General features: G+C 38.3%; 1 protein-coding gene across 1 annotated transcript in view; it reads right to left on the reverse strand.

Annotated features, from left to right (window-relative positions):
• Positions 1-6,157: 6,157 nt before the first annotated feature.
• MPP1 (MAGUK p55 scaffold protein 1) overlaps positions 6,158-12,824 on the reverse strand; it is a 30,725-nt gene continuing 24,058 nt past the window's right edge. The window contains exons 11-12 of the mRNA XM_053698909.1: positions 8,090-8,161; positions 6,158-7,245 (exon numbers count right to left, since the gene is read on the reverse strand). Of these exons, the coding sequence (XP_053554884.1) occupies positions 7,069-7,245; positions 8,090-8,161 (249 nt within the window). The 3' untranslated portion in view covers positions 6,158-7,068. The remainder of the gene's footprint in view (positions 7,246-8,089; positions 8,162-12,824) is intronic.

The raw sequence follows: 12,824 nt of genomic DNA on the forward strand, positions 1-12,824 counted from the left end.
CTTTAAGCCTGTGACTAGAGTTCTTTGAATTCATTTGGTTCTCCAAGAGGAGTTCATGCCCTGGTCAGAATCAGGCCTATGTTTAAATTTGTTGCTCTTCCTTGGAGCCTTAATCTGGTTCTTCATGTTCTGCTTCAGTCTCCGTTTGAGCCTGTGCTTTATGTTTGGTATTAAACTTTTTATCTTGGCAACTTGGGTTTACTTCCCAGGGTGTTCTCTGACTGCAATTTTAATCAGGATATTGTAATTTCTTCCTTTTGCCATTTCCCGTCTTCTCAGAAGGATCGTTTGCTACTCTTCCTGGATGTCTATCTACAGGCTACCAAGGATTTTAAATAGTGTTCTGCCTTGTTTTGAGGTGTACGCAGGTAGACGCAAGGGTCAAAAAGCTTCTGTTACTTTTTATTTGACTGAGAGGTGTCTTTGTTTGGCCTATGGGAAGCTGGGCAGCAGCCTCCTGAGAGGATTACTGCTCTCTCCTCCGTGCTGTGTATTCTCTTGCTTTTTTAATTTCTAAGTGTCTATGGAACAAATCTGTAAGGCAACTACTTGGTCCTCTTTTTCAAATTTTTCAAGTCTCAGCTGAGGTTTCTTTGGGAGAAAGGTTCTTCTAGTGGTGGTGCCTTAAGGTTTAGGACCGCCTGCCTTTAGTTCTCCCTCCCTGTCCATTCTGTGTCCTCTCTGGCTTGGGTATTGGTTTGCCAACAATAATGAATGGAATAGTGGACTCTCCATGCCATTGAAAACAAAAAATGTATGCTTACCTGATAAATAATTTTCTTTCCTGGCATGGAGAGTCCACAACCCACCCTTATATAATTTATTTAGGCGGCATTTATTTTTATAGAGGCACCTCTATACATCTAGTGTTCCTCTTTCTCTTTCCTTATTCCCTCGGCTGAATGACTGTGGAGTATGGAAAGTGGGAGGGATACTTAAGCTTTGCTGAGGTGTCTTTGCCTCCTCCTGGTGGCCAGGAGTTGAATTTCCCAACAGTAATGAATTGTGGATTCTCCATTCCTGGAAAGAAAATAATTTATCAGGTAAGCATACATTTTGTTTACGTTTGCACCTTTTGAGTCACCAACTCCTACTGAGCATGTGCAAGAATCCACAGAATTTATACATATATGCATTTGTTATTGGCTGATAGCGGTCACATGTTGCAGTGGGAGTGGAAATAGACATAACTGAAATTAGTCAGAAAAAAATCTACTACTCATGTGAAGTTAAGACTAAGTGCTATTGCATTGTCTTGCTATCATGCATATGTTGATTATGCAAATCTACTGTATTTACTGGTCCTTTAGCTATTCAGCTTTTCCTATGTTAAAAGGCACAGCATTGGCCTTTTGATGTTATCAGGGGAGAAAATGGGAAGTTTCCTTACACGCTGTATATTGTTTCACAGGTATTTTGCATAACTGGTGGATGATATTGATTTCTTTGCTTGTATATCTTTCCTTTGTTCTCAATGAGATATATGGCATTATAAAGGCCTGCACCATTGTTATATTAAATACCGAAACGTCTCTTTTGCTTGGCCATCTGTATCTGTGCCTTCACTACTATTATATATTTATATTATGCAGATAGCCAATCTTGAAATATTTTGCTATTGTCATAAGCCACAGTTTGTTTACGTATTCTCATCATCTAGGCATGACTGATCACCATGTTGCAGATTTCATGTCACAGGATTTTGTGTTGTGGTCTTCAGATTAATGTATGTGTATTTGTATTCTTATGTAAACTGGGTGTGCTGGGTTCCTTGAACTTTGCTAATTTTCACTTCTCCTTTGGTACTTTTGCTAGCACAGATTATATGCTGCAAGCACAGTCATATGCAAAAGTTTAGGCACCCCTGACAATTTTCATTTATAAATAATTGGCTGTTTGGATCAGCAATTTCATTTTGATCTATCAAATAACTGAAGGACACAGTAATATTTCAGTAGTGAAATGAGGTTTATTGGATTAACAGAAAATGTGCAATATGCATCAAAACTAAATTTGACAGTTGCATAAATTTGGGCACCCTTGTCAGTTTGTTGATTTGAATACCAGTAACTACCTAGCACTGATTAATTGGTACACAATTAGTTTGGTGAGCCCATTAAGCCTTGAACTTCATAGACAGGTGCATCCAATCATGAGAAAAGGTATTTAAGGTGGCCAATTGCAAGTTGTTGTTCTCTTTGACTCTCCTCTGAATAGTGGCAACATGAGGGCCTCAAAACAACTCTCAAATGACCTGAAAACAAAACTTGTTTAACATTATGGTTTAGGGGAAGGCTACAAAAAGCTATCGCCGAGATTTAAGCTGTCAGTGTCCACTGTAATGAACATAGTGAGGAAAAGGAAGACCACAGGCACAGTTCTTGTTAAGGCCAGAAGTAAAATATCAGAGAGGCAAAGGATGGTGAGAACGGTCAAAAACAGCCCACAGACCACCTCCAAAGGCCTACAACATCATCTTGCTGCAGATGGTGTTACTGTGCATCATTCAATAATTCAGTGTATGGGAGAGTGATGCAGAAGAAGCCTTTTCTGCACACACGCCACAAACAGTCGCTTGAGGTATGCAAACGCACATTTGGACAAGCCAGCTTCATTTTGGAAGAAGGTGCTGTGGACTGATGAAACAAAGATTGAGTTATTTAGTCATAACAAGGGGGCGTTATGCATGGCGGCAAAATAACACAGCGTTCCAAGACAAACACTTGCTAGCCACAGTAAAATTTGGTGGATGTCCCATCATGCTGAGGGGCTGTGTGGCCAGTGCCGGTACTGGGAATCTTGTTAAAGTTGAGGGTCGCATGGATTCCACTCAATATCAGCAGATACTTGAGAATAATGTTGAGGAATCAGTCACAAAGCTGAAGTTACGCCGGAGCTGGATATTTCAACAAGACAACGACCCAAAACAATCTACTCTAGCATTTATGCAGAGGAACAAGTACAATGTTCTGGAATGGCCATCCCAGTCCCCAGACCTGAATATCATTGAAAATCTGTGGGGTGATTTGAAGCGGGCTGTCCATGCTCAGCAACCATCAAACCTAACTGAACTGGAGATGTTTTGCAAGGAGGAATGGTCCAAAATACCTTCATCCAGACACTCATTACAGGCTATAGGAAGCATCTAGAGGCTGTTTTGTGTGCTAAAGGAGGCTCTAATAAATATTGATGCAATATTTCTGTTGGGGTGCCCAAATTTATCCACCTGTCTAATTTCGTTTTGATGCATATTAAACATTTTCTGTTAATCCAATAAACTTAATTTCACTACTGAAATATTACTGTGTCCTTCAGTTATTTGATAGATCAAAATGAAATTGCTGATCCAAACACCCTATATATATATATATATATGTATATATATATACACACACACATATATATATATATATATATATATATATATATATATATATATATATATATATATATATATATATATATATATATATATATATATATATACACACACACACATACATACATACAAAACACGGAAGGGAACTGCACTCTCATACCGGACCGGGTACACATCCCATGACCCTGAAACATGCTCAGCCCTGGGTGCCACTGGCACTCACAGGAAGCTGTGCTGTCCCCAGAGCCACAAGCAGTTAACCCCAGACAGGTCTGGGTGCAAGAACCATAGGGAAAATTACAAAACAAATTGATACAACACACAGAGAAAACCCAACACTCACTTACAAGCTCTCAGCTAAGATTTAAAAGCAAAAATGGAAAGGTTAGTCACCGCATCTGGCCAAATGGGACAAGCTCAGGTACCACGTCAAGGTCCTTTCCAATACCTGAGACCCTAAAACAGCCACACAATGCAAGCTTATATATGCGCACCTGGTAAAGCCTCAAGGCCCGGAGTATATACAGATGAATAAGGCGGATTTCGGCCGATTTGCCTCAGCAGCAACTCTCCGGAATTATCAAGGTGCAGTATAGTGCGATATCACAGCTAACAAGCAAGCAGTCTATGAATTCAGTCGACACTTTATAGCCACAGCAATTGCTATTGAGATGCTGTTCTATGCATCCGCTTTAAAGTAAAATAGGAGAACTCCCTATGACTCTTTCAATGCTTTAACCTGCACTTCTGTTATAAGGAACTTTAAACTGATGTCTTAAAGACTCTATGCACATTAATGGTGTCCTTTGACTATACAACAGCTAGTTCTTAAGATTGTGTGAAATTACTAGGATGCATGACTATTAATATAGAGCGATTTATCCCCACAACTTGGATCCAATTTTTTTTTTACCTGCCCAGACTACACCCTATTTACACTAATATAGGGGTCTGTGAGCAGCAGGGTGTAGTTGTGGGGAATACTACGTCACTCTATATATTAACACATGTCCTTGCTCTGACTGTATATATATAGTATGTCAATTGTATAATATGTGGTAATACTGTATTCCTTACTGCATAGCATATAGGGTGTCAATTTGGAAACCTAGATCCCCTAGGTCATCTGCCCAGGTTTCATCCTCCATTTAAATCCGTGGGGGTCCTGTGAGCAGTTGGGTGTGGTTTTTCCTACATACACCTCTAAAAGCCTCACTTTTTGTAGGAACATATTTAAAGGTACCTTGCCTACCTGACCGGTCAGATTTCTTAACTGTTATATATGTTAATATTTTAGTATTTTTTACTAGACACTTTATTATGCCTTAGGCTATGTTGGCCTGCGCTTCAGTCTACTATTGCCCTGTCTATCTTAAAGGGGATGGAGTGTGTCTAAGTAGCAAATTTTTTGTATCAATAAAACTGTTACTTTGTCTACTATAGAGCTGTGTATCCTTATATAAAAGAGTGCTGAATTCCCTGTCTTTTTGAAGCAAAGTATCTTTCTTGCTTCTGTCTCCTCTACATATATTCTTGATTTTATATATATATATACACATATTATATATATATATATATATATATATATATATATATATATATATATATATATATACACACATATACATATACATACATACACACACACACACATCTGGCCATAGCTATACTCAGTTTTTGCACCTGCATATCATTGCTTGTATGGTGCTGCTGTTTTTATTACCACGCTATTTTTTTCACAATAAAGTGCACCGTTTGTTTTGAGCAGCCGTCCGGATTTTTTTAATACATATATATATATATATATATATATATATATATATATATATATATATATATATATATATATTAAAAAAACATGGAAGGGAACTGCACTTTTTTGGAGTGCTATTTAGCACCCAGGGCTGGATGTTGCTGAGTCACAGGATGTGTACCTGATCCGGTCTTGGAGTGCAGTTCCCTTCCATGTTTTGTATTTTCTATGGGTGATTACATCCACCTGTGCACCCCTTCTTTGTTCTCAGTTTGTTTGGCTTTGTGAGCTCGCAGGATGGTGTGGCTGTTTGGCCAGATGCAGTTACTAACCTTTCCAGTTGTGATTTTATCTTAGCTGTGAGCTAGCTGGTGAGTGCTGGGTGTTTCTATGTGTTATATATATATATATATATATTTTTTTTTATTCAGCTCAATAGAGGTTTGAGCAATTGTTGAATTGTTTATCTTGTTAAGGAGTTGGTTATGCATTAGTGTGAATGTGAATAGCTTAGGGATATTTGTGGGAGTTTGGTTATGTTTGGGTGTATGAGAGTTGGGGTTTGTATGGGTCCATTGGAAGTTGGTATGATGGGTGTATTTCTGCTGTTTGTTGACTGGGCACCGAGTTGGCGTTGGCTCTGTTATGGCAACATTTAACGGCCCTATTTCACATGGACATTCTTGAATTGGTATGTGAGCGTTTGATGGTTACTTGACTTTTATATGGTTTGATGGATGAAGTTATTTTTGATAACATTATGTGGTTTCATAGATTTGATCATTTTGGTTTAGGTATGAGCCAAGGTAAAATTATGGATGGTCTGTATGGATGGAGCTGTTGATTGAGTCAGTAGGGATGTATGGGTTTTCGTTGATTTTGTTTTTGTTTGGCGTGTATTTTGATATATTTTATGTTGAAAAATGGATTTCCCTGTCCTGAAAAGCAAATAAGAACTAATATAGCAGTATCAGTTGTGCACAAACATTTTGTAAATTTAAAATGATAAATCTTTGACAACAAAAATCTTTGAAACTTCTTTATTTATGGTTTGGCATTGACACAAAGGGTTAAGGGAGGACCCATTACCCTCAAATACATTCAATACATTTGTTTTTCTTCTTTATTCCTCATCTCTGCTCTCAATGGTTGGTGGGAGAAGAGGTTAATGGAGTGATTTGCCAAGCTCTAACAGAAGAGGAAGTAACTGAGAAATGTGTATGGCTCATAATGCCAATGGAGCACTACTATTCAGGAGGTATTATAGAACAATGCACAATGCCCCACAATTCTTAAGATGGTAGACTGTGGGGATCTGTAATTTGAAACTTGAACTGAGATATTGTTTTATCCTTTGTAGAGTAGAGAATGCTTTGGTATGTTTTAGATTGGTAGCAGTTCTCCTTGAAATATATTATATATTTTTTTTTAAATATAGTTGATCACCACTAAATAAGTAGGTAAAGCAATTTCTGAAGAATGGTTTGGTATTCTCTTTGGTAATAAAAGATTTCAAATCATCTGTGGCTACAGAAAAATAATGCTCAGTGACATATCATAAAATGTAATGTGCTCAGATCTGTTGTAGGAGAACGTTTAGAAATGTTGAGTATTGGTAGGAAGTGCTTAGACTTCTTGGGTATGGAGAATTTTCACATTTCCTCTGTTAAAGGGGCAAGTCACCCTCAGAGAATATGAGAATGCCTGCAGTGGTGGTATAATGCTAATGACTGACAACAGAGAATGCTCAGTATTTCACTGAAAAAATGAAGAATACTGTGAACTCTTCTGGGGATCAATATTTTAACGTTCACCTTTAGGAAGCACAATAACATTGAGGATTCTTCTGGGGAGTGGGAAGAAAATCTCGTCCCTTGGGTCTATTTTTCATTACGGTATAAGAATTATGCTGGTTTTCTCAGTCAAGCACATTGACTTAGTAGACCCAGGTTACTGGCACCCACTGTGGGGCGGTACATGCGGCATCCAAAGCAGCCAGCAGATCTTGTACAGTCTGCTCCACTCCATTATTTACCAATGTCAGGTCAAAGTGTTGTGCATATCGAGATCGGAGCATCTCTGAATCAGCGCGTAACTTCTGCAGAGCTTCTGACTACAAGGTAAGGGAGAGAAAATAAATACAGCCAATAATAAATATTAAATGTCCATGAGCCAGAAAAAAAACACAGAGTATATAGGTATATAGACACACACAAATATTTAGTTCTCAGATGTTTTGATTTAAAAACCTCAGACTCTGACTCACCAAATTGCCTTACCCCTTTATATGCCAAAAAATATAGCATAAAACTAACCAAAAAGCACACTTCTAATAAATGCAAATAGATGAAGGTTCCTACAGTTTGTCAGCAAACAAATTAATAGAGCAAATCAAGGCTAATCTTGTTGAAAATCTAGGAGCCAGGGCTTGACATATACACTATTCCCAGACAAGTAAAATTCATATATACATACACACATATAAATAAACACAGATGCCCCACTTAGAGGTGGAGAATCTGTCTTCAAGTGGGTACATTTAATAAACAGTTTATTCAAGGAATTAGTTTGTTTTAACTTCAGCCTGTTCTATGAGGAGAGTAGGCGATTTCTAAGCTTAGTATGTGGCTGCAAAGTTTTTGGTTGCACTAGGTGCTGCAAATTGTGGAAGGGGAAAGATCCGGTGGACAGCCTCAAACCTCTCTCTCTTCTCCCACGCAACTTTATCAAGTCACTTCCTTGGGCGCCAGGGGTATTTTCCTAGGTGCCTCAGTCACCCTAGCTCCTGTGTTTTGTTAACCCTGAGTTCATACAGCACCTAACAAGCACTATACACTTACAGTATATATTATGAAGGAACAAACAGAGAAAAACCTATATAACTCACACAAGTAGCGTCCACCCACATAAAAAAAACATATCCCCTCACACACACAGTGCCAGTCTCTGCTTTTTACCTCCTCCTTGTCAGTGGGTGAAATAAACACAATGAATGGAGCCAATTCAGCTGTGCGCACCATCTTCAGAGTCTAGGAAACAAAAAGTCATTCATGAAGCGACAATACAGATATCAGTTTAGTATCTATCTTATATACATATAGACAAACACACTGGTTTTCTTGAAAGACTATGATTTCTATTTTAGAATACTGTCTAAAGAAGGTATTCTCAGCTAGTTTGAGTAAACTAGAATGTCACAATGTCAGAATGAGGGTTTCCCAGGGAATAAATGCAGAAGGTGATGCATGTAAGAAACTGGTAAAATGGTTTACAAGAAAGTAGAATTCTTTGGTAAATATTAAATATACTGTACATTCAAATTTGATTTTGCCGAATTTTAAAGTTTAATAAAAGGAGTAGAGAGTCATTAAATTATTTAATATGTTGGTTTTTATTCACGTAGTATATTATCAAAAGAATTTCATACTTAAAGTGATGGTAAACTTTCTCCTTTGAATAAACAGATCCAGAATGTTAACAATATTTTAGATGAAGTTTAATTCATCAGTTGTAATGAAGATGCGCTATAACCTACTTTCTAATGTAGCGCTGAAACTATTATACGGCACGCTCCGGCCGCCCACGTCAAATCTAATTTTTTTTTTTGTTTCAATAGTTTTTTATTGGGTTTACAAATTACACAGCAAGATAACATACAATACAAGTGAACATATTGACATACCAAAATAGGTCACATAAGTATTGTTTATGAACCCGAAAATGTTTATCTTTTTTTATTTAGGGTGAAAGAAAGGTAATGGCGTAAGTCAAATGTCAGGGGTATAGAAACTAGTAGAGATTTGTAGGGTAGGAAGTAGGGGAAAAGGGAGGGAAAAAAGGGAGGAGAGAAAGGGGTGGGGAAGACAGTGACAAACCTTCCCATAGTGGTCACAGCAATTTATAGTAATATAGATCCCAGATATATCCATGAGCTACCTGATGGCGAAGAAATAACAAGTACAATAAACAAACAGCATGAGAAGTCATTCAGTTATCACCTGGTAAGTACGTCATTCGTACTACCCGTTATCAGAAGGCCTCTGCTCCCACAGAAAGAGAATGTCGTTAATAAAGTCACGTTTGCCTTTGGCTTATGTCACTACATAGTAAGAGAATGACGGTGATTCAGCTTCAATTAGTATACATAGACATAAAAAGTATTACTTATTGTAACAAACATTTGGTGGGTGCTTCACAGACACTGCGCCATCACTTTTAGGCCTCACCTCAGCTCCGTCATAAATTCTTATTGTGTTCTGGAGGTGGCCGTAAAGGATATTGTTGTGGTCCGGGTGTCTTCAGCAACACATCTATAGCATAGGTTGTATGAAGAGCCTTAGTGAGTTGCGGCCGTCGCTCCGCCCCCAACTCTAATTTATTTTATAAGCTAACGGATGGAACTTTTCTCCAATCAGCGCTCTAGCCATACAGTGCTCGCCCATTTTTTTTTGTAGCTAGAGTGCTGATTGGAGGACAATTCAAATCGTCAGCTCTCCAAATAAAAATATTCTTTTGCAGTGGGTTGCCAGAGCAGGGTATTAAAAAGTTATAGTGCATCTTCATTACAACTGATTATTTAAATTCCATCTAAAATATCGCTAACATTCTGGATCTGTTTATACAAAGGGGAGAGTTTACATCACTTTAAGGATGAAGTGAGAAATTATGGACGTTTCCTCTGTATTTGGAGACATTTTTATAAATTATAAAATAGTTGTTTAGAGAATGATCTAGTTATATCACAAATATGTCTGACACTGGGTTATCTTTGGAAGTCCCTAACTGAAATCCCACTTTGAAGAATGTAGATTTGGTTTCATGTTCCAAAATGCCCAGCTGGCTGACCCAGAATCCGGCTGAACAGAGCTTGCTGGTGGTGACTTGACCTTCTGGATTAAATGGGAGACCTTACCTTGAAGGCTGTCAAGAGACTTATTTGTACTTAGAAATATCATCATCATCTGTTGTGGGCTATTTTTCCTCAGTTTAACAGCTACTTATAGGACAGTAAACACCTTGAGATTTTAATAAAAGTTTTTTTAGCTATGTGCAGTAAAACAACTTTACAATATACATTATTTATTTTGCCCCTTTACATGTAATTTAGCTTAGAATATTGTGGATTTTCTGCAGATTTTCCAAGGCAAATCCTTACAAATAAAGGGGACTTTCATTCATGAAGTATAAAAAAAACTTTATGCTGAAAGCTCCTTTATATGTTTGAAGCATTCGCCGCACTGAGCTGCTCAGGCAGCACCCGGGAGAATGCTGTTTTGCTAAGAGGTGACGTTTCAAAACCAAGCCGGATTTCCTGCACGGCTATTTGCTAAGAGGTGAAACTGTCATTTGTTCCAATGGTCAATCCTAGCGTTTCACAAAAGCTAGGATTGACAATCACTTTAACAGACAACAACTGCAAAACAATTCAGTTTCTACAAACATTATGACTGCGGTTAGCCCCATCTACCCCAGAAGCAAGCCCCAGAGTGGGCAATTGATTTTCAACAGCAAAACTCCACCAAAGCTGTAACGCTTGCTAGTAAATCAAAGGCACCACTCTATGTAGCCACACTTTAGAAGTTATTAAGCTCTTTTCTCCGATCAAATTATGAAGAGATCTTTTGTAGGAGACGTTTATGCTGGCATTGCCTGTAAAACAAACATCCAGTACCCTATTGGACATGTGACCAGCTTAAGAACTATGAAGTATCATACATTGTGATGTATAAGCAGTGTTATATGTGAATGGGAACCAAAAGGTAAAAAAAAACAAAAAAAAAAAACACCTTTCATGAAAATGTTACTTTCCTTTTACAGGGTGCTTTAATCTAATGTGCAGCGTGAGCTGCGGTCATCACTAATTAAGTACTTTTACATTACAGATATATTCAACTAATGCTTGCTGGTTCATATATATGCCTCTTTCCTATGGACGTTTAACCCCTTAACGACCGAGGACGTGCAGGGTACGTCCTCAAAAAAAAGTCAGTTAACGACCAAGGACGTACCCTGCACGTCCTCTGTCTGGAAAGCAGCTGGAAGCGATCCTGATCACTTCCAGCTACTTTCCGGTGATTGCAGGATGCCTCAATATCGAGGCATCCTGCAATAAAAAAATTTAGCCATCCGGTGCAGAGAGACACTCTGTGGCCCTCTCTGCACCGGGGATCGATGGCACTTTTCGTTGGTGGGTGGGAGCTGGTATGGGAGGCGGCCATCGATGGCCCTGCTGATCTGGAGGGGGGCAGGATTGTGGGCGGAGATGTCCGGAGGAGCGCACGGATGCGCACATGTGCACGGGGGGGGGGGGGGCGCGTGCACGGGGAGGGAGCGGGTGGGAACAGCTACACTACAGAAAGAAAAAAAGTGCACAAAAATGAAAAATAAGGGGGGGGGGAATATATATAAAAAAACAAAACAAAAAAAAAAAACATCAGTAATGTGGTGGGAGTTAGTCTGTGGGGGGGGGGAAATACACTACAGATTTTTTTTTTTTTTTAAAAAGTTTTTTTTGCAAACTGGGTACTGGCAGACTTTTTTTTTTTAAAAATACCTTTTATATTAGTACTGGCAGACTTTCTGCCAGTACTTAAGATGGCGGGGACAATTGTGGGGTGGGGGAGGGAAGGGAGCTGTTTGGGAGGGATCAGGGGGTGGGATGTATCAGGTGGGAGGCTGAGCTCTACACTAAAGCTAAAATTAACCCTTCAAGCTCCCTATAAACTACCTAATTAACCCCTTCACTGTTAGCCATAATACACGTGTGATGCGCAGCCATATTTAGCCGCCTTCTAATTACCAAAAAACAACGCCAAAGCCATATATGTCTGCTATTTCTGAACAAAGGGGATCCCAGAGAAGCATTTACAACCATTTGTGCCATAATTGCACAAGCTGTTTGTAAATAATTTCAGTGAGAAACCTAAAATTGTGAAAAATTTAGTGTTTTTTTTAATTTGATCGCATTTGGCAGTGAAATGGTGGCATGAAATATACCAAAATGGGTCTAGATGAATACTTGGGGTTGTCTACTACACTAAATCTAAAATTAACCCTACAAGCTCCTAATTAACCCCTTCACTGCTGGGCATAATACACGTGTGGTGCGCAGTGGCATTTAGCAGCCTTCTAATTATCAAGAAGCAAAGCCAAAGCCATATATGTCTGCTATTTCTGAACAAAGGGGATCCCAGAGAAGCATTTACAACCATTTATGCTATAATTGCATGCGTTGTTTGTAAATAATTTCAGTGAGAAACCTAAAGTTTGTGAAAAAATTTGTGAAAAAGTGAACAATTTTTTTTATTTGATCGCATTTGGCGGTGAAATGGTGGCATGAAATATACCAAAATTGGCCTAGATCAATACTTTGGGTTGTCTTCTAAAAAAAAAAATATATACATGTCAATGGATATTCAGGGATTCCTGAAAGATATTAGTGTTCTAATGTAACTAGCGCTAATTTTGAAAAAAAAAGTGGTTTGGAAATAGCAAAGTGCTATTTGTATTTATGGCCCTATAACTTGCAAAAAAAGCAAAGAACATGCAGACATTGGGTATTTCTAAACTCAGAACAAAATTTAGAAATTATTTAGCATGGGTGTTTTTTGGTGGTTGTAGATGGGTAACAGATTTTGGGGGTCAAAGTTAGAAAAATTGTGTTTTTTTTCCATTTTTTCCTCATAATTTACT

This window comes from Bombina bombina, chromosome 1 (assembly GCF_027579735.1).
Source record: "Bombina bombina isolate aBomBom1 chromosome 1, aBomBom1.pri, whole genome shotgun sequence".
Lineage (NCBI taxonomy): Eukaryota > Metazoa > Chordata > Amphibia > Anura > Bombinatoridae > Bombina > Bombina bombina.